Genomic DNA, 27,823 nt, shown 5'->3' with positions numbered 1-27,823 from the left:
GATTACTTCTGACTCTGGAATAGTTTCCACGAAGAAAACACAGGCCAAATTTCTCCTACATCAGATGTTAAACTGTACAAAGCACATCAAAATACATGGCAGAGAGTGTACCCTATTTCTCTGGGAAGGAGAAATCAACCAAATGACCTCATTGGACTTCTCTCTTTCTGGTGTGTTTGTGATACTGTGGCAGAGCTACATCACTATTAGTAACACATCCTGTTTCGATATGCAGGCAATGAGTAGACGTGAGGAGATGTGAACATTTACAGAATCACTGAGGTTTTCAGACTTCATCATCATCCAGAAGAGTACTTCTCAGTCGTTATAATCAGTCTTTAAAATCAACATTTTAGTCACCTGAACGTTGGTATGAAAACTCATGTCGCCTGGAATTGCCATGTCAGCTGGCTGCTCCACAGTCAGCAAAAGCAACTCCCAATTACAGGAACTGGAAGGAAGTGTCCTACTCACTGGGCCAGTAAAAGCAGTTTTAAGCCATGTCACTAAGTCAAAGTCATTTTGTTTCCAAGCTGACATAGTAGGTTTAGCCCAGCCAGTTCCTCTTATTCCAAAGGAGAATGCGGATAATAAACCACCTAGAGAGAAGGGATCATCGTGTCCTCAGTTCCTCTTTGTCAGAGGAGGAAAGCCAAGAGTGTTTAACTGGCATAGAGGGAGACACAAGGAAGACAATGCCCCTCATTAACAGAAGGATACAGAAGAGGGGAGTTTAGGGCTGGAAATAGGTAGAGGTTTCTCAGGAGACTGATCTGCAAGGACAAATGGAAACAGCTGTATCTTAGCTAAGCACTGAATAAGAGAAAATCGAAGCATTGACAAAGAGAGGAGGTGATTTGCATAATACAAGCTGTTTTAATTAGAATAATGGGTTGAAATTGAGACAGGGAAAACGTATCCTGAGAAGATGATCTTTTTATGGGGCACATATGTATGTCTGCCCAAAGGACTCCCTCTGGAAACACTGGAAGTTTCAAATTCAGCCCACATGAGCAAATCTATCCAGTGCCATCCTGACTGCAGCGTCGTGGGACCTGCGGGTTTCAGCTCTCTTATTTTGGGGAACCAAAGTATCTGAGGGTTTATTTCAATGGGTAGATGTTCACCTTCGATTCTGCTTCACTTATTTCTCATAAAGGAACTGACAAAAAGTGGAAGGAGCCTGCAGGGATTTTATTTTGTTACAGTTAATGAGCATCTTTTACACTGCTACAGTTGATGCATAGTTTCCCTCCTGATAGTTCACAATCTGATAGTGTGAATTTTTGCTCCCCTCATATTTTTTACAGGTCTAACTGGATCTTTGGAGAGAGAAGGGGAAATAACTATTCCCCGGCTTTAGATGGAAGAGACAGATAAAAATCTTTTAAAAAGGGCGGCTTGATGTTCTCAACCTGAAATTATTATAACATGGAAGTTCCTCCCCAGTTTTGGTGATCACCCTCCAAAAACTACCTGAGTCAAACAGTAGCAGAACAGACTTGAGCAAAAAATGGAGCATATAGGTGGGGCATGCTTTCTTCACAGTGCCTCGAGGCATTTTCATATTGCTTAATTCCCCTGCACTGCTAAGCGTTACCAGAAACTATGCACCACAACTGAAGATTTACCGAGGGTACAAACTCATGCTGAAATAGTTGGAGAACAACCGTGAGTAGTTGGGACTGTGAGGCTCAGAACAAGCGAAGTTTGTGCTTTGAAAGACCTCAGTGAAGAGTTACGTGTTTCACACAGGAGACATGGCACCCTCTGGGGTGAAGTGAGAACCAACAGAAGTACAATCTCATGGTTTTAAAACTGGTTTGATTTTTTCCTCAAATGGAATCCTCAAAGGGCTGCATACTCAGGTGAGCTTTCCCTACTGACCGTGCATAGCCTGTGACCTAGAGCACCAGGAGACCGCGTACGCACACAGGACAGGGACAAAAAGTACCCAACACCCTGCACATCAGTGATGATTGGCAAAGGTCTCTGTAGGTTTGCACTGTTACTTTTTGCCTTAGGAGTGGCAGTGGACACTAACATAGCACAGATGCAGGGAGAGACACAAGAAAAGAGTGACAGTCATTCTTCCCACCACTTATTATTAACTTGAGCTTATGTAGTCCCCTGTAACTATGTCAAGAGAAGGGATAACTAGGACCTAAAGTCAGATACTGGTGCCACTCACATAAAGTGGATTTTTACTGCAGTTATTTCAACTCATTCATGACTGAGCCCACCCCTGCATAAGGAGTGCTCACAGGTGCAGGAACTAGAGAGATTCAGGTGAAAATGAGTGTGCTATCAGGTGGAGAAAAACTATTATAAGGGAGGGAGACAGCTTTGTTTCTTTGGCAAGGGTGGAGTGCATAGAAGCTGGGACATAAGATCAGGCTCATCTCTGTTCTTTTGCTTTCCTAGTATATATATATTAGAATAGCCTCTGTGAGCTCTAGCTATGGTTCATCAGGGTACTGCTAAGCTGGGTGCTAATTACATGCAGACTATAAATGTTCATGTTCCCAAGCTTAGCTATAGAAAGGAAGATAACAACAGAGCCAGGCTGAGGAGTGTCATGAGCAGTGTTCTCCTTGTGATAGGCAGGAGTCTCAGGACCTCAGCACTGCAGCTGGAGAAAGCTGTTTGAATTGGGCCCAGAAAATGTATTTTGGAGGATTAGGAAATAATAGAGTGCCTGGCTATTGGGTAATTTTGACTCCCAACAATAGTGCTGCTCGTTCAGTGTGCCAGGCTCAGAAAACCCTTTGGTTTTCTGCCTAAGCAAAAAAAAATAAGCTGCATAGTGACACAGTTGCAGGGAATCTGTGATGGAGACTCCAATACCTCTTCTCTATCCTTTTGTGAATGGGACTGTTCCTTTATGGCAGGAATCTCTGGGGAATAAAATCTCTAGGCATGTATGTTACGTAGATGTGCATAACAATATTGCTAAAGAGGCTGACTTGTCCCTGCAGTCTGGACTGTACCAGCTGGTAAGTGATATCCCAGTGTTTTCCTGGAATGATTTTCCACAAGGCTGTCTCCTGTTAGGTGATACTCAAACACTTACAAGCTAATTCATTTCTCGGTTGCTCAGCTGAACAAAACAATCTCTTATCTCACAGTTTATGAGCATAATATTTAAATATTCGCAAGTGCTATTCAGTTGTCTGGAGCAGTGTGAAAAGCTCTTCATATATGTGTGTAGCAGCACGCAGATATGATCCCAGAACAAGTTTAACTTTGAGTAGAGGAATGAGGAGAGCATTGTATCAGAGATAATGTTGCTGAAGCTATGTACTTTAAGAGCACCCAGGAGTATGCTATTTTAATTCTGCAAGCTGCATTCTCTGAATCTGAAAATGTTTATTGCTTGTTACTTGGAATATAGCACAGTGTGTGTGTCCAAAAGTGTTAGCACGGTAAAAACAGAGTAAGAACAGCTAAATAAATAGAAAAAAAAAATTATGTCTCAACAGAAGTACTTAGGGATATGGTGTAGTTGAGAACAGTCAGGGTTAGGTTAATGGTTGGACTAGATGATCTTCAAGGTATTTTCCAACCTAGATGATTCTGTGATTCTATAAGACAAGGAACAATTTGGTGAAAAGTCAAATATAGTTATTTTTAAAAGCCTAAATCATTTACAGAACTGACTAAATATATCTCTAAAATGGGGAAATGCTGCCATGCATATTAAAGGAAGATTTTTTTTTTCATCTGGGAAGATACTTATATTGAAATATTGTGAAAACATAAAAGAAAGCTTTGAAAAGCAATGTGCATCTCTTTGAATTCAGATAGAATTCTATGTAATTACAGACTTATGTTCTTTTGTAGGGGTGAATGAGAGATATTAATACTGATTTATTAAGCAATAATTGTTGCATTATTTTTCCCTTATAAAGTTTGTATAAAATGCCCTGTGAAGGCAAGTGCTAAGGTCAATCTGTCGATTTAAGATGGGTTGACATATATCTCTTCTGATACAGTATTTTCTGGGAACATGAAGATCTGTTTCAAGGGAGACAACTGACTGCTTATCATAATTGTCTGAAGGGAAATCAGCAACACGAAGCCTCTCAATGCTGAGGACTGAATACGTACCCAAAAAGTCTGACTCCTAAAATCAAGAATTCAAGTAAAATCAGGAGATCTTTGCCTTGCTACAGCACCACCACCTGTGGAATGGCTGCAGCATTTAAACTCTCCTAAAGCCCAGGATAGGCAGCAGAGCACCCTTTCTGAGCTCTAGTCGGGGTAGCACTGTGAACATACTGTTGTGACTTTCCTGTTCTCTCCTACTTCCTTCCTTATCTCTATCAGGCTAAAAGTTAGCTGGAAAACTATGGGAAAATGATAATATCTTATCCATTTATCATACCTTACAGAAGCACATCTTCATGTGGTTTTTCAACATAAACTATATACTAGCATTAAATGCATACACATTCTTTTAAAACTGTAATCTCTGTGGGTTATCTTGTGGATTCTTCCCACAACAGATCAACAACTCTGAATACTTTTCCACAGAAACAAAAAGAATTTAAAAGCACTTTTTCCACAGTGAAAAATCATGAGAGACTCTTGTGAATCAATTAAACACTATGCTCGGGGGAATTGGGCTGCTACTGGTAGTTGGCATGCACAGTGTTTTAATATTTAAGCTGTGGATTATTTTTAAGGAGTTTGGGGAGTGGAACGCTGACAATAAGTAATTTACAATTATTCTTGCTGTTACCTGTTAATGTTAAAAATGCTTTTTAGTTAATGGTTTTTCCCTTTCGTGACTCCCTGCTGGAGTGCTGAAAATCACAGAATTAAATATAAAATCTGAATAACTTCTGATGCAGGTTTGACTGGGATCATGTCATGTATCAGCAGAACAGAAAATGCAGCTCTGACTTGCTGATGTCAGATGGCAGATCTCCAAATGCTCAATCCCTCCCATCTGGGGTTTCCTTCATCTTGTTCATTTTAGTTTATAGTGAGTCTAGCACTTGCTAGAAAAACAAAATAATGAATGCCAAATAGGGCTTCTGCTGCTTATTCGTACTGTGCAGACTACCCAATGCTAATGTTTTCAAATAATTTTTCATAGGAGATGCATGCCTAGTTATTAATGTTCCTGACCTTTATGGCATCTCTTGGTAACTGAAGCAGCTGGTAACTGCTGTAAAACTCTATAAAATGGTCTGCATAGCCATGATAGAGCCTATTGGAAAACCTTCCATGGCTTCTGAAAAATGCTAGCCTTGTCAGAAATCTCAGGGTGGTGCAGGTCTGGGAATAAAAAGATTAAGCAGGTTAATTATCAAAAATGTAGGAAAATGTTTGCACAGATGTGACTTACTGTAGTTCTGCCTCTCGTATCCTGACTCAAGTCTGCCCTTAAAAATAGCTCAGTTCGGGCTCACAACACCTATGTGTAGCACATGACGTTCTTATCTGTTTTCAGGAAGATTAGCTAGAATTAGTCTGGGCTCATGTTTCTTAAATCTGACAGTTGCACAGAAAAGGCCACACTTATATGTGAGCCAAGGCTGTCCTCATAATGGAACAAGAAGCTGTTAACACAGAACAGGCAGGACGAAGTGTAATTCTTGTGCATGTGAACTGTTACAGCTCATACATACAGTCTTCTACACCTACATAGGCAGGCTTGGAACAGGGCTCTGACTCTTGCTGTAGCTTGTCCCAGTTTTAATTTTGGATAGCTGCCACTACATTATAAATAGACCACACTGCTAGGTTCTATATTCTGCTAAACCACACAGATCTGGTGCTTTCAGATATAGCTGCTTTCTGAGTTCAAAGTACTGCTTGCTGCCAAACTCATTTTCTCTGCTTAGCAAAAGAATTTCTTAAGTGGTCTTTTACTGTGATAGGAGAGTTAAAGCAAGAGTCCTCAAATGCACCTTCACCCAGATTTAAACTAATTTTGCCTGGTTTCACATTTCCATCTGCAGACTGACTTCCATTAAACAGCCTCTCACAGTTTGTGTTGAGAACTAAGCTGATGTTCTCCCAGGCACGATTAAATGGCAGTATTCAGTCCTTATTCCAGGTCATTAGACCAGCAGGTAAGAGACCATCAAAGGAGCTGACTCTAGATTGTAGCATATTAGTTTAGGCACAGTCATTTGACAAGATGTGAAGAACCTTTCCTGGTACAGAGTTTGGAATATATCATCATAAAGTTGTGTCAGGCAAAGCTGCATGTGTGCTCAGCACATCCAACCCAAGGTTTCCCCTAATGCCAAATCAAACTGGCCTAGGCATGGCCTGTTTCACCATGCTGCTCATGGAAAGCTGATTCATTACCAGAAACGGTGTAGTCCTCCTGGTATTTCACACAGTAAATCTGAGGCAAATGTAATACCCAGCAGTCCTGTTTTTAAAAATTATCTACTTAATGTACAGGAGGAGTTTACCTGCAGTTTGCAGATATATTTAAAAGCCGTATTCTTCAAATTAAAATGACTGGTTCTAGGTCTTAGTATCCTAAGATATTTTATGGTTTTATTTCTAAATTTTCAATCTACCTCCTACCAAAAAAACCCAAAATTTGACTCTTTCTTCCCTTGTCTACAGCTGGAGAAAGATTCCTGTTTTGTTGGCCTGCGTAGTTCCCCTTAAACTCCAATCTGTTAAGTAAAGAGAAGACCAGAAGCTGTAAGTACATTTCTTAGGCCTCACTACAAAGACATATGTTTTAAATAAGTTTTAAATCTGGTGATCATGGAAAGACTCTATAACTTATGGTCACTCTTCTGGTATGTCCCAAAACAGAAGTCTGCATTAACCATTGCTCATGAGCTCAAAACTAGCAAAGCTGAAAATGCCATTCCCTGCAGTTTGCACTGCAAGAAGTAACACCAGTACTGTGGATGTGAAACTTGCCTGTTTGTATTCTCCCAGACCCTAAGGGTACACATGCATCAAAAACGATAATAGAGAGGGAAGGATCTAACCACGCCCACCATGCTTTCACTGACATTATCACTGTGAAAGTGTAAGATTTTTAAGACCGTTTCTACTTTTTCAAAGCAGTAGCAAAAAAATTTTTGCTTTCTGGAGCACTTAGCATGATCGTTTTCTTGGTTTTGCTTTGTGCTTTCTGAATAGTTCCATAATATATCATAAACTAAACATGACATAAAGGGATGTCATTTACAACCCAAATGCATGTGCATAACCATTTTCTTTTGAAAACAGTATGTAAACTGCAGAGCAGTGATAATTTTAGATATTCTACTGCTACCATTAAGTCATCCGTGAGCGACTCAGCTTTAGTAATATTTCAGTATATAATTAGTGTGTGTGTGTGTGTCATCCCACTTTGGCAGCTATGAAGTAAAGAGTTTGTTGTCTAGCAAGTTTCTCTCTGCTCCCTAATTTCAGATGTAGCAAACCCTGTAAGGCTGCAGTACTCCGGCACTGTACTTATCTGTGCTTTCCAACAGCTGAGCAAACCGGATGACTGAAGAAGGGTGGTTTTGCGTTTTTAGGATAGTTTTGAGCTTGAATATAGTTTTACTCATTTGGCAGATTAGCTTCTTTGGATGTTGTCGTAGTGTCAGTGGGCTCCTACTTTGAACTTCATTCCTACAAATCTGAGGCGCCTTGTCTATGCCGAAATGCAAGTTTCGTAAGCAGGGTAAGTTCTCTGGGAGCTTCTGTGGGTGTTTGCTGTGGATGTGATGCTTTTGGAGAGAGTGAAATCTTCAAGACAAAGACTAAACCTATCTTTTAACTGGAGAATCCTTTTCCGTTGTGCTTGTTTCTGTTTTTCTAATTTATATATCTTTCTCCTGAGCCATGCCACGCAGACTCCTTGGGCATTCAGAAGTGAAGACAGACATAGTTTAATTTCTATTTGTCAGCCTGATGCACTGTTACACTTCCTAATTTCTGTGCCAAGGGGATCCAAAATATACTGTCATACAAGCTAAGTTTAAATAATACATGAATCTTCCACTGAAAGTTTCAGTTACTGTAGTGACTGTTGAAAGTAAAATAACTAGCCTAGTAGAATAGTTTTTATTTCAACTCAGTAAAATTTCTTCTTTTTATTTGAGATATGCATGTAAATAATCTTAAAGTATTTTCCTCAGAGAAAAAACATTGCTTTTCACATAGTTTTTTAAAATTTCTGTTAGGAAAAACCTTGATAGTAAAGAACAGATTTCTCACTGAGAAGAAAATGACTTTTTAACAGCACCTGATGTCTACTAACACCCCTCAAAAGTTTAAAAATCTTACAGAAAGATAAAACTCTTTCTATCAAGTGTAACTTTCTGCTGATAGGATTCATATACCATAAATAATGCACAAAAGTCAAAGTGAAATTTTATCATCTTTCCCCTCAGGGAGGGGATTTTTTTTTTTATGAGCTAGTAAGAATTAGGTCGTAGGTGCTGGGAAGTATCATGGTCTGTGCTGTGGATGTTTGAAGGATCCTGTGAATGAAAGAGCTGTTGGTAGTCACTTCAACTCCTCTGCCCCTAAGGAGGAAGATAAGACTTTTGACCCGTGATATCACAGCTAAGTGTTTCTTTTGATTTGTAGGATTCTTTTTAGCCACTTTGTTTATTGTGTTATTGAGCTCTAGAGATACGTATGATTTTTCCTGTTCTCAGTTAAGCATGAGTTGAGTCTGTGATAGTGTGTAAAGTACTTACTTTAGGAGTAAAGTGTAAAGCACTTACTGTAGGAGTGGTGGAGTCCCATTGCAGATAAACACCCTTTTCTTATCCCCAGCACACTGGAGGTGAGATACAATGTCCTCAGAATCCCCTTCAGAGTAATTCTTAATATATAAATCAATGCAGTGTTTTTGTCTCACTGCCCACTTCAAATAAGCCACTTCTCTGGTGGCCTGTAAGTAACAATTAAGTAGATAATGGGAGTAGAAAATAGTTACAACAAAAGACAACACTCTATATCAGGTTATGTAAGCTACACTACTTATGATTTGACATTTTTTTAGACTGTTGCACTATTTTTCTCTATATGTCATAGATTACAGAAAATGATAGTGCGCTGCACGGTGATGATGAAAGCCCTAGCTTAGCTTTCATCTAAGCACGCAATTAATCGTGATTAAAAATGAGAAACAGACGCTACCTCAGCACTGTAGAAAGGTACTTCTACTGTTGTGCCTGAAGTTATTTACTTGTGCAGACTCTGAGATCTCATTTAAAATAGTTTTTGTAGTTGAGACTATACAGTCAAATCTCCTATATGTACTTTTGAAAGCTGTAGTCCATGTACACAAAAGTAAATCTTCTTTTTCATTCCCAAGTTTTTTCTGTAAATCACTGATGGTTCAGCAGCCCACCATCCAATACAACTTCAATGCTATCTTTGACTATTTCCCCCTCTCCTAAATGATATAGCCTGCTCTCAAGTCATTGCTAAAATCTTGCAGTGAAAACTGGCTGCAGATGGGGCTTTGACTTGCTCCCCCTGCAGATGGCCCATGCAGAAACGTGTTGCCATATCTGAGCAGCTCCAGCATTGCTCACAAATGAGAGGGTCTTCCCCGTGTCCTTTGTGTGCTATAGAGATTTTTAACCTTGGTCTTTATTTTGCCAGCTCTTCCTGCCACTGTCTCTGACCCCTCCAACTTCACACACCTACCAGTTGTGCCCCTCTCAACTTGGCAACTCCTTTTGCTGACACACTTTTTGATCTACTAGTCTGTTTCCAACTGTGCTCTTCCTTTGAAGTCACTTCTTTTGTGAAGCTATTTAATGCCCATCTCCATCTTATTGTAGTTCCTTTATATTTGATTTATGTCAAATATCACATTTGCCCCTTCATCAGGATGGGAAATGTCTTTATTCATACACTGCTGTGTACTCTTAAAAGTACTCGGTAAGAAGTAAATAGCAGAATTATTTATGAACTAAGCAAGACAACAGTCATTTGTTTTAGCTGTGTTAAGATTAAATGTTTATCAGTGTATTCACTCATACAAGATGTGTCTGAAGACTACCTGAATTACTTTTTCAAAGGCTTAAACAAAACCCTTTTTTCCTGCCATAAATATGTAATATTCAAGTTCAGTTATTTTATGCATTTACTGCAGTGAAAGCTACAGTGTATTTTGTATGCAGGTGTACTAAGTAAATTATATTTGCCCATTATAAATTATTTCTATGAAAGTTGTGATATGAATTCTTAGGACATGTATCCAAATGAGGCATATTTCTGAGTTGCACTAGTGTGAACCTGTCTACCAGTGGTAGAAAACACACACAAAAAATATTTTCATGACTGTTTTTTAAGCCAACGTTTTCAAGGCAAGGAGTACTTTCCGAGATTTCAGATTTCTATTCTATTTAGTGACAAGAAATTACAGCTGCACTTAAATGTGTTTGGGCCCTGTAAATTCTCAGTTCTCTGTATTTGGGATTAAAAATTTCCCATACTTAAACATTTGCTGTTTATGCATTAATAGATTTTTCATTCAAATATCAATGTATTTGATATGCTTCTCTCTCATACCAGTTACATGTCTTTTCAAACACACTTCACAATCTGCTTTCTGTGTCTTGATATTTCCATAATGAAGAAATTCTAGTGCTAAGGCACATTGACAACACTGTGACACGAGTAGAAAGTTTGTGTGTACATTTGTCACATTAAGAAAGTGGAAGTAGGAGAGGAAAAATGGGTAGTTTGTTTTGTTCAAACTTGCAGGCAAGGGATTTTTATCATTTGGCCTTGGGTATGGAGGGCACTCCCCTGATTTCCTTGGGAATGGGTCCATGACCTCATAAAACTTACTTTTAAATTCACTAAATGTAAAAATAGTATCCTCAATTGACCTTCTCGCTTTCAAATAATCCATGATGATTTTAAATTATGCCCTTGAGTATTATATTGAGAAATAGAAAGATAGTTATTCATTATTACTTACAGAATTCATGCTGTGGGTGCTCATAAGCAGATAACATGCATTAAGGGCCTTTTGTGTCATGTGGTGGTGATCGTTCCCATCCAGGAGAGTCATGATTTTTTTTTTTTTTTTTTCTCGGAAAAAATGTTAAGAAATGTCACCAGGACACAAAAGTCCTTGATGTTATCCATGTGACTGTTCAGCTGAGCTCAGCCTGGGCATTGCATTCCGAGTCTGTCTGTTGCTTCTGCTATTCTAAGGCAAATTTTCAGGGCTTTTTCTGAGTTCACTACCCTTCATGTTTGGAATTTTCCTCCACACGTATCTGTTGCACAGATCTTCCTGGAATTTACCACTTTTCCGAAGTTATCTTGGGTAAGAGCAGACCACTTAGATTAACTGTAAATATGCACAAACTTCAGGGCTCTTTATAAAAGTAATTGTGCTCGTTTTGTTTCTCTAAATAACATACACTGTCATTGTGGTTGACAGACTCCCTTCAGTTTAATGTAGGCACATGCTTGAATAGATGGTTCTCCTGGATTTATGGTATCACTTTCAATGGCTCTGTAATTTAATCAATCATGAATATACCCTCCAGCCTTGACACAGAAAATGGTGTGTATGTGCTTAATGACTGAAAAAATGAAAAACTTTGACAAAATATCAAGATTTGTGTGCTTACATATGAAGATGTAAATAGGCAATTTGGTCACTATTTTCTTCAAATGAACGAGAGTTAAGTACCTGTGAATCTATCTACTGCAGAAACATGATTAAAGATAACAACGAAATTATTCCACTAATGGGCAAGAAAACAAATCCGTCTGGTATTCCCCCTTCAAACCAGCAAGAGAAAAAGCCATCTGAAAGCACTCCCACAAAGAAAAGGTAGGACCCCAGCTCAGTCTAAATCACTAATCCTCCCTGTGTTATCTTCTTTAGTAGATATTTGCACTGAAATATCACTAACATCTTTATTCATGCTGCATATATGAATGAGACCTGATGAACGCAAGGTGCCTTCAAAAAAATGTGCACTGTTTAGAAGTGGAAGAGTATCCTGGTTAGGTAGATGTGTTTATCCTCATGGGACAAACATTTAACCCCTATCCTAGAGACATCAGACTCACACACCAGTCTTTTAAGTTTGTGTCTCCTATCAGCTGTGCTTTCTGCATTCACTCTATATACCTGTATAAGCTTACAAGAATGTGGTCTAATGATGGTCAGTGTTTCAACAGGAGAAGCTGGAGTGATCATTTTTAAAGAGATCATGTGGCAGGGTACAACAGGTTATATGTAAGAGATGCTGGCCTGAAAAAAAGGGAGCATTTCAAACTTAGCCTCACATGGGAATGGGAACAGCTATAGAGAGGCAGAGGTGAATTTAAAAATGAGGGCTAGGAGAGCAGGAGGTTTGAAATATCCTATCACAAACAGAAACTTGATTTCACTATATTTTTTCATTATTCTGATTAACAAGACTTCTTCATTATTTTATTTTATAAAATATTCACTTTCAGAATTTATGCTAGAGAATTAATAAAAGGATTAAGGGTTTGTATTTAATATGAATGGGGAAATATAAGCAGTAATTAATTCCCAATACTATTCTACTGAAGTCAGCTAAGTTACTGTAGAGTGAGAATGAATTTTCATTCATAAACTTTTCACTCTGTGGCTAATTGCTAGCTATTATGGCAATTTTTGAAACTCTGAAGGCCTAGGCAATTGTGGCTGTTCTGACATTTATAATTCCTAATAATCAGAGGAATCACTTTCCGCAGGAATGGTGTCATTAGTTATTTGAGACCCACTGCCTGGGTGGCCCAATTTGTCTTTCTGTTATTAAATTAAAAAAGAGAAGTTTTTTAGTTGCATAAGGAGGAGGCGAGGTGCCCGATCAGCTCACAATACACCCAGTACTTCAAAAAAGGGGCAATTCCATGGAAGATTGTGTAGTTGTAACAAATACTGGCAAACACTACCCCTCAATTACTTAAGCTCATATCTCGCAATCAGTTTTGTGGCATCAGTAACAGTAACCTTGGGGTTTTTCCCACCTCTCAACCAACAGCTCAGGGTGTGGCTGACAACATTCCTGTAATATAAGGAACATAGATCACGTGAATTTTAATGCAGAAGTTTAACGTGTTCTATTAATTACATGTTTCTATGCTGCTGTACTTCTGCTGCTTCAAAATGCTTCCTTCTACTGGGCCACTAAGCAGCTAATGCACTTCCATGGGTGGCACTTCCCACTTGACAACATGTATGGGCAATATGAACTTTCTCAGAAGACAATGACTTCCCCTTCTTGAAGGTCCTGGTATTTGGGTGGACTAACAGTATATAATTAAGTACAGGAAAACCAACAGGCAGGCTGGGGTGAGTGCTGCCAACGTTGTCAGAGCCTGATTATGTTTGTGGGCAGTGTTCCTGAGAGTCTGCACCACGGCCACGCAAGCACTTGGGTATTTGTTGGCGACTGTCCACCTGCTTTGCACAGTGGCTTTTGGGGTTTTTTTTTTGTCCCCTGGTATCCCCAGATAACCCACATGCCAGGATAGGTTAGGTATGCCAGCCTCCAAAACAGGGTCTACTTCATAGCTGCTCTGCATCTATTGGATGCCAAAATCTTCAGCACGAACACACTTGGGAGAGCAGGAGCTGCTCTCTGAGACACACACACACCGCCTCCTGGTGCTGAGCCAAGAAGGGCAGGTGTGACAGTCCAGCAAAACCTAGAGCTTGGCACTTCTGGCTTTATGGAGGTTCACTGCAGTCTCCAACAGATGTTTGCCTGTTGGGACAGCTCCTGCACTTCATGGTCAGGGAATGCAAAAAAGCAGGATGAAATTATGTTTTTTTCCACTTCTCCTTAGTTTCTCTGCCAAGTCCAGACCCCAGGGAGACAGTGATTTCCCACAGCTGGCAGAAGTGATGGCAGTGGTCCTCCTTCTCTCTAGGTTTTCTCTGTGCTCTGAAGAACACCCCCTGCCTAGGTAATTTCAGGGACACGGTCCTGCTAACCAGAAGTGGGATTTTACTTGCTGCCTGCTTAGAATACATTCACAGTCACAACTCAAATGTTAAAAGGTCTTAGAAGTTTAAACAACCACACACAGTGAATTAACACTTGGATCCCCAAGCCATTGGAAAATCAGATGAACTAAGGCCATCAGATCACGCTATTTTTAGCAGATATCTACAGGTTGTTCAGTAGTGTCCTAATAATATACTGCATTTTAGCACCAGTATGTGTACTTTAATTAAACAGGATTCTTTTGGGAAGATGCAGTTAGAAAAAGGAATTAATACCCTATGGACTAAATGATAAATATTAGGTGAATTGGAAATATTTTCCAGGTAACTACTGGAACATTTTAGAAATGTAAGACAGTTTCTGAACAACAGGCCATGTGGGACTTGCTACATCCGTCACTGAAACTCCTCTGTCTTTGGTGAAATGTAGCAATGTTTTAATGCCATCTAGTAATACCAAGCCATTGATTCCGCCTCTCAACTCTGCAAGCTTTTAAAGGATGAAATGTTCCTGTTCTTCTCATGTTCCCTTTTCTGTGTTGTTTCAAATTTCAGTTCTTTTCCCTACAAATAAATATTTAATATTGAAGAATTATTTATAGGGAAAAGAAATAGTTAAATGTCATGCACTGACTGGCAAGATTAGACATTCAGTCCTGGTTGTTGGAAATGCCTGATGTCATTTAACATGTGACCTTTCAAACTTTCTGACAATGATTAACCACTGCTGATGAGTTTGAAATGATCCATCCTGGTATCTCCTGGCTGGAGAAATAGGGACTAGAATGCAGTAGATTAAAAAGCATATGTGGGGGTGTGTGTGCATACATGTGTGGCTGTTCAATAAATGTCTGGTGTTCCATTTAGCTATTTGTACAGCATTTGGATGTTTTTAGGCTGCTGGTGTAGCTGCTTAGACATGTCAGGATCTGATACCGTGTGTACTAAAAGTATCTTGGGATCTTTTGCCCATCTGCTAGCATGAGAGTGCTAGGCAGAGTGTGGGAGGTTGGGATCTGCCCAGGGGAAAGTAGATAAACCTCAGTTCCAGCACCCTATTAGGTATAATGCCAGAAAATATAAATTGCCAACCTTATCCTTCATATGTACGTGTAATCCTTTGCTTATTTTATAGTTTAGCTTGCTTTTTTTACTAATATTTTTTAAATGCACTGTGTTCAACAGTTCACACTTTTTTCTGGAGATTGATGGTTTTGAAAGCAATGCAACTCCAAATAATACATCTCCCCCTGTGTTTTCAAAACCAATGGATTCAAATATTCGTCCATGGTAAGTTATAGATGCATACGCAATAGTCATACTGCAAATATATCTGTTTTCTTTTCAGCAGCTACTTCTTATTTCTCCCTAGACTTCAGAGCTAAAGTTTTCACATGGCATTTCTTAGCTTTTGGTCACTTCAAAGACACAACTCCACTGGAGGTCAGTTATTGCTAAGATGACTTATCTTTGAATTTATCTACTGCTGTCATTTACACTGAATAAATCAGGCCTCAGATTTGAATAAATTCAAAATCAGTACAGCCTTTTTATTTTTTAATCTTAGCCTCTTATTCATGATATGTTAGGACAAACTCCATGCACTGCATGAAGACCACAGCTTAATTTTGCAAACCCTATTCCCAGCTGTGTGCTGACATCATCCCTCTATTGCTCATTAACAATCAAACAACATGAAGATGCTGAGTCTGAAATATTTAAAGGCAGCCATTTATGCTGAATGAATAGAGAAAAAATATGACTGGGAAGAATGGACTTAATTTTTAAAAATGTATGGGGTACTAACAGCCAGTAATTATGAATAAGGGAAATATGTATCAAATCTAGCATAAGTCCAAATGTTTTTGTGTCTGATGGATGTCTGGTCAGCTTTTTGGAATTAGTTGACATTTTCATTTTGGTTTCAGAGGAGAAGTATCCAAATTTCTCCCTCACATTCAGGGACTGACCTGCACAAGACACACATACACTTTGTCACCAGATTCCTCACGGTTTTCCGCAGGGAAGTGATAGACTGAATAAGAATGGACTCTGAGCTACCAGCTTTATTGCAAAGGGAAGGGTGTTTCTGCAGAGCAATGCTGAATCCTTGTATTACTGAATCCTTGCTTTACTGTCCATACATCTGTTTTGTCAATAACTAGTAGTTCAGGCTCCCTAAGTTACTAACCTGAGGTAGTTCATCAAATCTGAACCTTACAGAAAACAAAAATACTAGTCAGAAAAATAATAAAAAATTAATTTTGGTCAGATCTGCTTTTAGCAATGTCTGGCAATGCTGTATAGTAATTACAAAATACCAATGCCATTGAAATCCTTTATTACCTAAATATGTATTTAGGGCCCAGTCCTCAACTTCTTTTAGCTGAAGCTTCCATTCAAGTCAGCTGCAAAATGCTCTTGAGTTTCCTGCAGCATACTGTGTAGTAAATCTTTAGGTAAATCACTTCCATCATGTGCTTGCAACCCATGCACTGTTACTGATTTAGCACTTGTTTTATGGCTGATGACAAATTAAGCATGTGGAAATTCAAGTATTCAGGAGGAAGTATAAAAAAGCAGTGATCATTAAAAAAATGTAAAAACTTTCCACAGTTTCAAGATCTGTAATGAAATAACATAGTAAAATACAAACCAGGTTGCTTTCCTAATGATTTTTTAAACATAATAAAATCTGGTGGGTCTTTTCATTTTTACTACTCACTTTAAAATTCACAGGGGAGATAAAATGGTAGAATTAAAAAGCACAATGTCAAATTAGACTAATTTCAGCTCTGCTGTAGATACGGCTTCCTAGTATTGACTGATTCTTCATGCAATTTGTCAAAATGGCTTCCAGTATCTTCCTAGCTTAGCACTTACGCTTTTCTGTTTTCTATAGTGCATCTGGAAATGGTGAAGATATGGATTCCCCACAGTCTCTTCAGGATGATGCAACTGAATATAGCCCTAATGTAGACAGTTGTTGGTGAGTGGAGACGTGAAATATTAATTCATTTTCAATGGATTAAGTCTATGATAGGGTAGATACTAACTATTTTGCCTGCCATGTTTTAGAAATAAGGTCATATGTATGCATGTATTTCTGATTTTTCAATAATTTAATTATTTTCAATAATTATTGAAATAAACAAGTCTAACCTCAGCTTTTCTCAGATCTCATATCTAGTGTATATATTCTTCATATATAATGTTTGTTTCCTAGATGAAAACACAGGACCTAAACACCATGTACAACTAGGCATAAGCTAGGTAGTATTTCTGATTGAGGGGAAAATATTAAATTATTCTTATTCCAGAATAATGTATGATGAGGCAAGTTGTGTATATCTTCTGCTGTGAGTGGGATGGATGCAGCTGGAGTGAAGCACTGGGTAACTTCAGGCACTGAAGTCAGCAAGTTGTGGAAGTATCAGAGAAGCAGAGAAGTATTTGTGAGCCTTTGTTTTAGAAGAATGGATAAACTGGAAAAAATGCAAAACAAGTTACTAGAGAAATGTACATTTTTGTAATAAAAACCCTCTCCATAACCACTTATCTGCAAATAAGCAATCTGCAGAAACATTCTGAGATCCGTGCCAAGGTATATATGGAAGCAGTGCAAGTATATGTAGTCTGGGGCAAGTAATTGTATTTTTTTTTTCCTTTTATGTATAAAGTAAAATAAAATACAGTAAACTGAATCAGCAATTTCATTATTATTTCTTATAATTCAGTGCTAACATATCGCAAGGACCTGAGCAGACTAGTGCCCGGAAGAAGTTGAAAAGATACATATTTCGGGCAGTATCTGAGGGGAACATAGAAGAACTGCAATGTCTGCTCGCAGAGCTGAAGGAACGATCAAATGTGTGTACAAACATGACTGTGCCAGGTAAGCTGTGGAGTTACCTGAAGGAAGATTGTTAGGTCTTCTGGCAGTATATGTGTAGTCTAAAACTGGGAAATATCTCTGTGCAGCAGATACTTGTCTGTGCATTTGCAGTCGCTTGTTTGCAATGTAGTGTATGTCACATTTCCTATTTCTAAATGAAAGCTTAAGGTATTCAAGCTGCCACCTCCTTGCTCCCTCCGAGGCAACACTGGGGAGTACTTGCTTCCTACTTAGGATACACGGAGAGTCTATCTGCACTGTATTCCCACAGCCATACCTAAACTAGCCTCCTGCAGCCCCAGATCAGAGCTGATGTCTCCATCCAAACTGCAGTCAAATTGCACAACAGACAGGGCTTGTGATGTGTGCCGCATGGTTAGAACAGGCAGGGAAGTTAGGAAAGAGTTCTGGGTCTGTCTGGAGTTACCTTGGAAATGGGATGTAGGAAAGAAAAAACAAGTGCATTGTCTACTTTATTAATTCACATGTCTGAATGTATCGTCTCACCAAATATACAAAGTGAATAGGATGGAGTAACTGTTTGGCAAGTAATTTCTGTTCATATATATCCCCCAGGTTCCACCCCTAATAAATAAAATATTAGAATTATTTTCCAACCACTTTAATAAATGATAATGAATTAATCTCAAAATTCACTCTTGTAGATTATCTGATGAAAAAATTCACAGCTTCAGATACTGGCAAAACTTGTCTGATGAAAGCTCTGCTGAACATCAACCAAAACACAAATGAAATAGTGAATACACTGCTATCCTTTGCAGAAGAAAATGGTATTTTGGAGAGATTTATCAATGCAGCATATACAGAAAATGCGTATAAAGGTATTGCCAAATGATACCAATTTCAGGTATATGGTCAAATATACCATCCATAAAAGCAATGTTTTCTTCAAACATTCTAACGATGGTTTAAATTCCTAAAACAACTTTTATTCAGTATCACTGGTGTTATCCATTGTGAAACATCATTAATATTTCCTAACGTGCTTAAGAGATTCAGTGCTAAATACCTGTATCTGTTGTTTCAGGCCAGACAGCTCTAAATATTGCTATTGAAAGAAGACAATATGAAATAACTCAGAGCCTCATAGAAAAAGGAGCTGATGTCAATGCTCATGCCCAGGGTATTTTCTTTAATCCCAAACATAAGCATGAAGGCTTTTATTTTGGTAAGTGGAAATGTGATCTGTCTAGAAAAATTAGGTAGGAATACCCAAACAATCAAGACGGTATGGAAGACAGGCAAGCGTGAATCATTACTGTAGCTAAACCTAGATTAGGAAATGGGCATCACAAGATATAAAAATGGCATAGTACCTTTTGTAAAAGTAAGTTGCCAGAGTGCAATGTATTATAAACACTGAGATATAATTGTAAAACATTTACAAAAAAGCCTGTAAATGCTGAAGGGCAAATAAATTGTAACAAATATGGTTTTGAAAATTTTCTTCAAATAATTTTTAATGCAAATTAAGCTTTTATAAATCAAGAGCTAAATTCAGTACAATCAATATGTAAATATGCTTTCATATGTTAAGATGCATAACACAGCCACTCTTTTGTAATATGATTTGAATGCTTGTAATAAAACATGAACACATTGCATTTTATAATTTTGTAGGTGAAACTGCACTAGCATTAGCTGCATGTACGAATCAACCAGACATAATTCAACTGTTAATGGACAATACCAGGACTAACATTACTTCTCAGGATTCCAGAGGAAACAATATCCTCCACGCATTAGTTACTGTGGCAGAGGACTTTAAAACCCAGAACGACTTTGTAATCAGAATGTATGATATGATTTTGTTGAAAAGTAAAGACAGAAATTTGGAAACGACAAAGAATAAGGAGGGTTTGACACCACTGCAATTAGCTGCAAAAACTGGGAAATTAGAGGTGGGTATTATTTCAGTAGCATCTAAGAGAAATAAAGTATGGAGAAAGACTCAAGACCAACTATGTACTCAGACATTAGCACTCTGAAATGTAGTTTTCCATGCTGGTTATGCTGTACTATGTATCAGTAGTATTTTGTGAGCTAATTTTGTTCAAAATATAAGCAAATATTTCTATTGCAACTTTGCTTCTACCCTTCAAGGTTTTCCTCTAACAAACCCTCTCTGTACAAAACACACCTGCTGTTTAAGAACAGCTTTGCAAACCCTTCTGTTGTACAGAAACTTAGAAATTCTGCATTTATTACATACTGCATTTATACAATATACAGTCTTTGAGTAATTTCAGAAAACTCACTAGAACTGCTCTGTTACGCTGCTGTAGAATTTGGCTCTCATAAGTCAACTGTATTGCAGTAAAGAGTTGACAATGGGATAATTTATCAAGTAATTAAGTTAAAGGAAGATATGAATGTGAACTCATGGAAAATTGTGCTTTCATCCTTTAGAAAAATGTCTATGACAGAAAATCGGGAGGCATTAAAATACTGTATTTATTTCCCAGAGGTCTGTCATCTCTAACACTGCTTACTCAATAACAGAATTACAAATACAATGAATTGCACTATGTAGAAAATGTGATAGTTAAAAGGTAGGGGTTTTGGCAAGTATATATGTGTGATTTCTTCTTTCCTATGAAGAACACATCTGCTTACAAATTATTCTCTTAATGTTTTAGATTCTGAAATACATCCTGAGCAGAGAGATAAGGGATAAGCCTAACAGGAGCCTGTCAAGAAAATTCACAGACTGGGCTTATGGTCCTGTTCAATCTTCTCTTTATGATCTGACAGAACTAGATACCACTGCAGACAATTCAGTATTGGAAATCATTGTCTATAATACAAATATTGGTGTAAGTTACCCATTTCTAAAATATATATATTTTTTTGAGCAGTACACTCATTTCAGATGTATTAGCCTATACATTTGACTGAATTACTTGTAAAAGAGTAAACAGTAATTTTTGGTTCTGTTTTGTATCAGGAGCAAGATGAATTTTATACCTCTTTAGATTGTCAACAGTAAGTGAATATGGATTCAGCTCCTGAAACATGGGCTAGGCGTGTTGGGAGTGGCTTTATCTACATTTGAAGCATTAATTTGCCTTATTGAAACATAAGTATGGCCCAGCTGGTCAGACCAAAGCTAGGGTCTTGTCTCCATGGAGCAGCCACTAGCAGCTGTCTAAGTGCATGAGAACAGGGCGAGCAAACAGAAATAATTCACGAGAGTACTCTGCCTAAAGTTATAAACTTTACTTAACAGGTATGTATTTTAGGCATTTAGGAATGTTAGCTTTTCAAAGCCAGAATTTTCCATTTGCTAAATTCAAAGTGTGTAATAAAACTTCTGTAAGGAAGTAAGTCCAGAAGTTCACACTACAGTTTTAGCTCAATCATAATTCACCAGAGTATGGCCGGTGATCCCAGCACGACTCAGAGTTGTCCCATTCTATCTTGTCAGGTTAGGGTCTGAGATATCTTTGAGCATAGGTGTGTGTCTAGATCAGCAAGGACAGATATTGAATGAAATACGCAAAATACATGCCTGAAATTATCTCGGTTTCCTTACAGGTGGCAAATTCAAATCTTAATTGTTTGTTTTGGTTTTTTTTTTCTACAGAATCGTCATGAAATGCTGACTTTGGAGCCTCTGAATTCACTCCTGCGAATGAAATGGAAGAAGTTTGCACGACACATGTTTTTTATGTCATGTTGGTTTTATTTCCTATACAATGTAACATTAACGTTAGTTTCCTACCACAGGCCTAATGAAAATGAGGTGAGTACAGAAATTAATGTCACCAAATTTTATTGATTTAGAATGCAGCAGTATTTAAAATGATAAACCAAAACCAAATATGGGAATATCTGGTTGTAGTGAGACCAGGTTCTCCCCATCAGGGCTTTGTATCTGGAAGGAGGAGCAGCAGTAATAGAGGAGATTTGCATTTTGTGAAAGTGACCCAAAATACAAATACATAATACAAAGACAGGTAGTTAAATGAAAGAAAGTGAGGGGAGGGGTTTTTTGGTTTTCTTTTAAGAAACTTCTGGCAAATATACATGTTAGGGGGGGTGATTCTGTAAATCCACCATGAAGAAAACTCTCAGTGAAATGGAAGAAATTGTGTACCCAGCGAGCTACATGCATGAGGCTTCATGTGACTTTACCTTTTACCCCTGAGGTATGGAACTCAATCTTTCATTCTGGCCATCTCTTGCAGGCTCCACCTTATCCACTAGCTCTTACACGTGGTGTGGGATGGCTGCAGTTATCGGGACAGGTGATGGTTATGTTAGGAGCAGTATTTTTAGCCATAAAAGAGGTAAGACTTTTTGATAACAAATACATACCGAAATAGGTAAAGAACTTCTCTAGATTGATGAATACACTGATGGTGATTTTGGAAATAGGTTTGGAATATCTTTATATGTGTATGTCTAAAAGTCTTTGACACAATACATCACTTACTCAGAATGACTGGGAATATATATTTGAATATAACTGTATTTCCTACAAGGGTTTTTTCCTTTCAAATTCTCAAGACAGAGGTTTTAAATTTGTATAATAATGATGTTGTCAAATTACTGGCTTTAAGGACACTGTTGAATTAGAACTTGTTATAAAAAAAAAAACCAAACGGGGTATAATTTCGACCATATACTATAAGTAATTAAAACCATGAACTAACTGTTATGCCAGAGATTACAGAAATTTTAACTTTGAAGTTACAGTCCTGTAAGATTTCTAATTCTAGCAGTCACATCAGTAGACTGATTTTTTTTTTTTAGAAGACCAACTTCAATTAAATTATTCTGAAAAACTGATTGAGGCCTGCTTTCTCTTACTGCCATTTCTGTATTTTATATATCTGTCTACACAGAGTGTAGCCATCTTTCTGCTTAGGCCCTCAGACCTGCAGTCAATTCTCTCTGATGCGTGGTTCCACTTTGCATTGTAAGTTTGTTGTGCATCTATTTTATACTATATATAAAATGCATATCTAGCTCATGGTCACAGAGATGTACTCCTGTAGCAGACGCTCACTTTTTCTCTAGATTATTAGTTTTTATAGGGATGGATGTAATCTTATATGCAGTCCTTCTATAACACACTCTAATGACTGCATGGGTCGGTAACAGTACTGGGGGTTGATGTGAATGGTCTGGATTTTCTTCCAAAGTACAGTACTGCCTTTAGCTTCTCCTGATGCCATACCTCTTTACAGCTGTATGTAGAGGAATGTGTTTAAGAAGCCTGGTTAATAAACCAGATATAGTTTCACACTTCTTTTAGCTCCTTCAGGAAGGAAAAATACCACAAAGCTGATTCAGCTGGCTGATGGGAGTATCCCACTAGCTGGCCTAGATAAAGTCCAGATGATTCCCTAATTTCTAGGATATGATTGTTGGATCAATAAAAAGAGAGGTGGCTTAACTCTACCTTTCTTCCTCCTCCTCCAGTCCCACTGATATCAATCTTGGGCTGCAGAGGTCTACATCCTACCACACCACCTCCTAGTGTCTTCCCTGTTCATGGAAAATCTGTAATGATTCTAACAACTCATTAAACTAAGGCTCAAATTAAATGGCTTCAAGGATACTATTAAGAATTCTTAATATCTTTGTCAGCAAAAATCTGCATTGATCAGCTATTTTGGGGAGAATAGTTCACTTAAAGTAATCTTTAATAAATATAATCTTAATATGTTAATATACTACCTGTATTCATCTATTTTATCATTAACCTATAATGCTAATGTTCATAGGGGAGAACAGAATGCAGTATGAAATTAGAATTGAATCATAAGAAGCAAAGAAGTCTTTTTTTTTTTTTTTTGTATTTTTCCATTATGCTGTTGGTTTTGTGCTAGTAATTCCCCTTTTACATACATGTGTTTGTTTTTTAACAGTTTTATACAAGCTTTGCTTGTGATCTTCTCTGTCTTTTTGTACTTGTTTTCCTACAAAGAACACCTTGTGTGTCTTGTTTTGGCAATGGCCCTAGGATGGGCTAATATGCTCTATTTCACCAGAGGTTTCCAGTCCATGGGCATTTACAGTGTTATGATTCAAAAGGCAAGTTTCTTTTCTTTTGTTTTACCTGCCCTGTTATGATGCTTACTTGTTATGATACAATCCCAATCAAGCATATTCAGCAATCTAGATGTATGTTACGTATTGAAATTTCTTATTTTCACTTTATATGTATTATTTCAGCAGAATATAGTATATAACTCAAATGGCAGAAAACAGTTTATATCTTAAAATTAACATTTTATTAAATATGAAAATAACTTGTGGTTTTTCACCTACTGTAGTTCTGCTGTTTAATTGCATCATATGCTGTAATGCCTGTATTGTACAGTTAGTCACCTTTGGACAAGATACCAGGCGCTCTGTCATGAAATAAAAAATCAGAGACTACAACCAGTTTGCTAAATGAAAGCAATCTGATACTTTAGTGTGTACCACACCTGTATCCCTGTGGAATTCATAAGCATAGAACTTGTTCATAATTTTCATTTCTGATAAATATTTAATTTAATTTTTAGGTCATCCTGCAAGATGTGATAAAATTTTTAGTTGTCTATATCGTGTTTTTGCTGGGATTTGGCGTAGGTAAATATTACTGGAGAAAAGCACTGATGCTCTGTGTGAGTAAAAATTTTAGCATTATTGTGAATAAGAACCCTATTGTCATGATGAGAGCACGTGTTGGGGTTTCTTCGGGATATTAAAAAGCCAAGTATAGAGATTTAAACTGTCTAGAGACTATCTGAACAGAGAAGTAATTTGGCTCTTGCTCAATTGCCTGCAGTTTCATTTGGACGTGGGCTCTTTCATCTTCCCGGTAATCTGTCATCTAGCTGCTGCTGTGTATGTTGCTGCACAGCTCTAACTCTTTATTATGCAGTGCATTTTGAATTCTTTAGGATAAAATGCCATGTATACATGAAGCATCATTGTGATTTAAAATTGTCTCATGCTTTCTTCTTTAGCTCTTGCTGCACTGATTGAAACTTGCCAAGATGGCAGTGAATGCCATTCCAACAGCAGTCTGGGACCTGTTCTCATGGATCTTTTTAAGCTCACCCTAGGACTGGGTGATCTGGAGATCCAGCAAAATTCAAAGTATCCTGTACTATTTCTTCTGCTCCTCATAACTTATGTTGTGTTGACTTTTGTTCTTCTCTTGAACATGCTGATTGCATTAATGGGAGAAACAGTGGAAGATATTTCTAAGGAGAGTGAACACATCTGGAAACTCCAGGTTTGTTTGTGAGTTAGTTTGCTTAGTGAAGTATAGAAGCATCAGCTAAAATCTTTTGAGCTGTACCTACAGTAACTTATGCTGACAGAATGGGTTGGGTATTAACAATGATAATCTCCATTTGTATAAGTGTATAAATCATGAAATAAGTAATTTCAGTATTAGGGTATCATGATAACTTCAGAATTAACAACTATCCTAAAGGTAATCTTATGGCTCAGATTTCCAACCTCATGCAGGTTTCCAACCTTTATGACTTTCATTCCCCTTGGTATGTCAGGAGGAAGGAGTGTTTCACCATCTGCCTGGAAATGTGTAACGCAGCACGCTCTGCTCTTCCATCCCTTGAGTCTGAGCAATGCATGAGTTCATTCCAATTTCTCATACCTTATCCGAGCCTTGTCTTTTAGCAAGGCTAGATAGCTCAGAGTCCCAGGCTGTCATCAAGAACAGTCGTAATTAGAACTGGAGTTGCTTTCTGTGGTGGGCAGCATCCCACTACAGGTTATATATAACCCCATGGCAGGGTGTTGTGTGAAGGTGTTGGCGGTACACCCTGAACACTGAGACTAGCATGAGATTTCTTGATTCTTCTCTGCATGTGCCTGTGGTGGGGCTAGCTGGAGAAAGCTGTGGACTCCCTATTTGTGCAGGTCAAATATGTGGCACACCATGTTATTTGTTGGAATTGGAGTTGGTTATTGGATGGTGGATGGAGACATGACGAGTCATAATGAAACATGGAGCCTGCAAACTGTATATGCTATGAACCCATACCGTTCTGAATATGGTTAACCATACTCGTGTTACTATCTATTGTTAATAGAGAGCCAGAACTATTTTGGAATTTGAGAAATTCTTACCAAAATGTTTGAGGAAAAAATTCCAACTGGGAGAACGGTGTAAAGTGGCTGAAAATGACACCAGGGTGTGTTTAAGGTAAAGCAAAGCTAGAATACTGTGCTATCAATGCTGCTCTGTATGTTTCTTCAAGGTTATTTATCCTCAAAGCCTCTTTTTAAAATATTTGTACACCTCTACAAATTATATTAGGTGTACAAAAATCCAATTTGTTCTTTTCAGTCGTGACAAATTGTTTAAAAAAACAGGGAAGATGTATACTATTTTTAGTGTAGATTTTTTTGTAGGAAAACAGGTTTTCAACTTCATATGTTTTTAATGTACAAGTATCAAAGTCTGCTTGCAGTTAATGTAGCTTTGTCATAATCTCTGAATGTTAGCTTAAAAGTAATTATTTTTAAAATGTTGCTAATCGATGATTACCATATTAAAGAATACATTTCTATGCTGTTTTATGAAAAATACTTAAATATTTAAGGTGAATTTCAAGACTGTACTCATAATGTATGAAATTATAAAGTAATCTTAGTATTACTCCCATCTTCATATAGTACATAACACTGCAAAAGACATTCAGCCTTTTAGTAGTAGCAAAGCAGGTGTTGATGGTAAAGTATCACAATGCCAAGAACAAATAAAGATATAAAAGAGGAAGTGCAGCTATGTAGCTGGGAGATAATGCATGCTAATAACACAACTTATATACAATATAAACAGGATTAATGAAGTGAAATGGACCGAATGGAAAACACATGTTTCATTTATTAATGAAGATCCAGGGCCAACAGGTACTGCAGAATTTTACAACACCATTGTTTGTGAAATAGGTTTTTTTCTTCATAATGTTTTGATATATTTTTATACATTTAAAAATATAAGCTCTCATAATCTAGATATTCAACCACACTTTACTGCCAGGCAAACCCATGGTTAATATGGCAGAGGTGTTAAATTATGTTTAAAGATTGGGAGAGAGGGTTACAAACTTTCATTATTTACACCCTGATGCCAAAACATGGTGGTTTTACCTTTTCTTTATTTTTCTCTAAGCACTTATGTTTGATCTAAGTTCTACATTCTCTTATGGCATTTGAATGGTATAAGGCTGGCAAATTTTTTAATAGACAAAATATTCTTTTGAAGAAGTTGTCAGAAAGGACATTTAGTCCTTAAAACAGTTACATATAGGACTGCAAAATTTGGCAAGAAATCGGACTGATTCTACTAGACAATACCATAGTCTGCTGTTTTTAACCCTAGAACATTCATGTTTATGTTTTGCAATATATATCAGATGACAAATTGCCTCTCGTGAATGTTGACCAGGAAATTCAAGATACACATCTGCTGACGGTGTTGGAAGTGTGATAGAGAAATGACCTAACTCTGAGGTGTCAGATGTCCTTCTGGCAGCAGGCATCCAAGTTTACTATAGGGGCATATGAGGATCTGGGAGACATGTCCTGAAGTCTGTTCTTGAGTCAATTAGCATTTATATTGCTTAGTAGAATGAGCTCGGTAATAATGAAAAGGGGCAGACAGAAAAATTTCTGTATAAGATATGGTAGTAAACTGACAACTTGCTGTGTAAATGAATGCATGTTTTTTAACAACAAAAAAAAATAGATGTGCAAAGCTTTGATCTTGCATATACAGTTTCTACCATATCCTGTTTTGTTTATAATGCATTTTTTTGCAGATCCAAGCAAAGTTCAAGATAATTCAAGAACTAATAGCAAAAACACCCTGAATACATTTGAAGAAATGGATGATTTGCCTGAAACTTCTGTTTAGTTGTGCTCTATTTGATATGTGGACATTCTGAAGGTTAAAAGCATCAGCAGTG

At 37.6% G+C, this 27,823-nt stretch overlaps 1 protein-coding gene across 1 annotated transcript; it reads left to right on the top strand.

The window, feature by feature from the left end:
- The first annotated feature begins 6,620 nt into the window (after positions 1 to 6,620).
- Positions 6,621 to 27,771, top strand: TRPV3 (transient receptor potential cation channel subfamily V member 3). Its single transcript, XM_074922716.1, has 18 exons — positions 6,621 to 6,678; positions 11,681 to 11,803; positions 15,146 to 15,250; positions 16,863 to 16,949; positions 17,698 to 17,855; positions 18,521 to 18,697; positions 18,904 to 19,044; positions 19,497 to 19,777; positions 20,516 to 20,692; positions 21,463 to 21,621; positions 22,067 to 22,168; positions 22,727 to 22,800; positions 23,756 to 23,921; positions 24,398 to 24,464; positions 24,845 to 25,116; positions 25,943 to 26,055; positions 26,695 to 26,765; positions 27,677 to 27,771. Exons 2-18 carry the CDS (start codon positions 11,685 to 11,687, stop codon positions 27,769 to 27,771), a joined length of 2,364 nt encoding a protein of 787 aa, XP_074778817.1. The 5' UTR covers positions 6,621 to 6,678; positions 11,681 to 11,684.
- The last annotated feature ends 52 nt before the right edge of the window (positions 27,772 to 27,823 follow it).

The sequence above is a fragment of the Athene noctua genome, chromosome 19 (genome assembly GCF_965140245.1).
Source record: "Athene noctua chromosome 19, bAthNoc1.hap1.1, whole genome shotgun sequence".
Classification (NCBI taxonomy): Eukaryota; Metazoa; Chordata; class Aves; order Strigiformes; family Strigidae; genus Athene; species Athene noctua.
Note: the sequence above shows the minus strand (reverse complement) of the source record. Positions and strands in the feature narration are given on the sequence as shown.

Excerpts from the sequence above, each read along its gene's own strand:
- TRPV3 (XM_074922716.1), top strand. The coding sequence starts at position 11,685 with ATGATTAAAGATAACAACGAAATTATTCCACTAATGGGCAAGAAAACA. Across the intron at positions 19,045-19,496 it reads GCATGAAGGCTTTTATTTTG|GTGAAACTGCACTAGCATTA; the intron begins GTAAGTGGAAAT and ends ATAATTTTGTAG. Across the intron at positions 26,766-27,676 it reads TGAAGATCCAGGGCCAACAG|ATCCAAGCAAAGTTCAAGAT; the intron begins GTACTGCAGAAT and ends ATTTTTTTGCAG.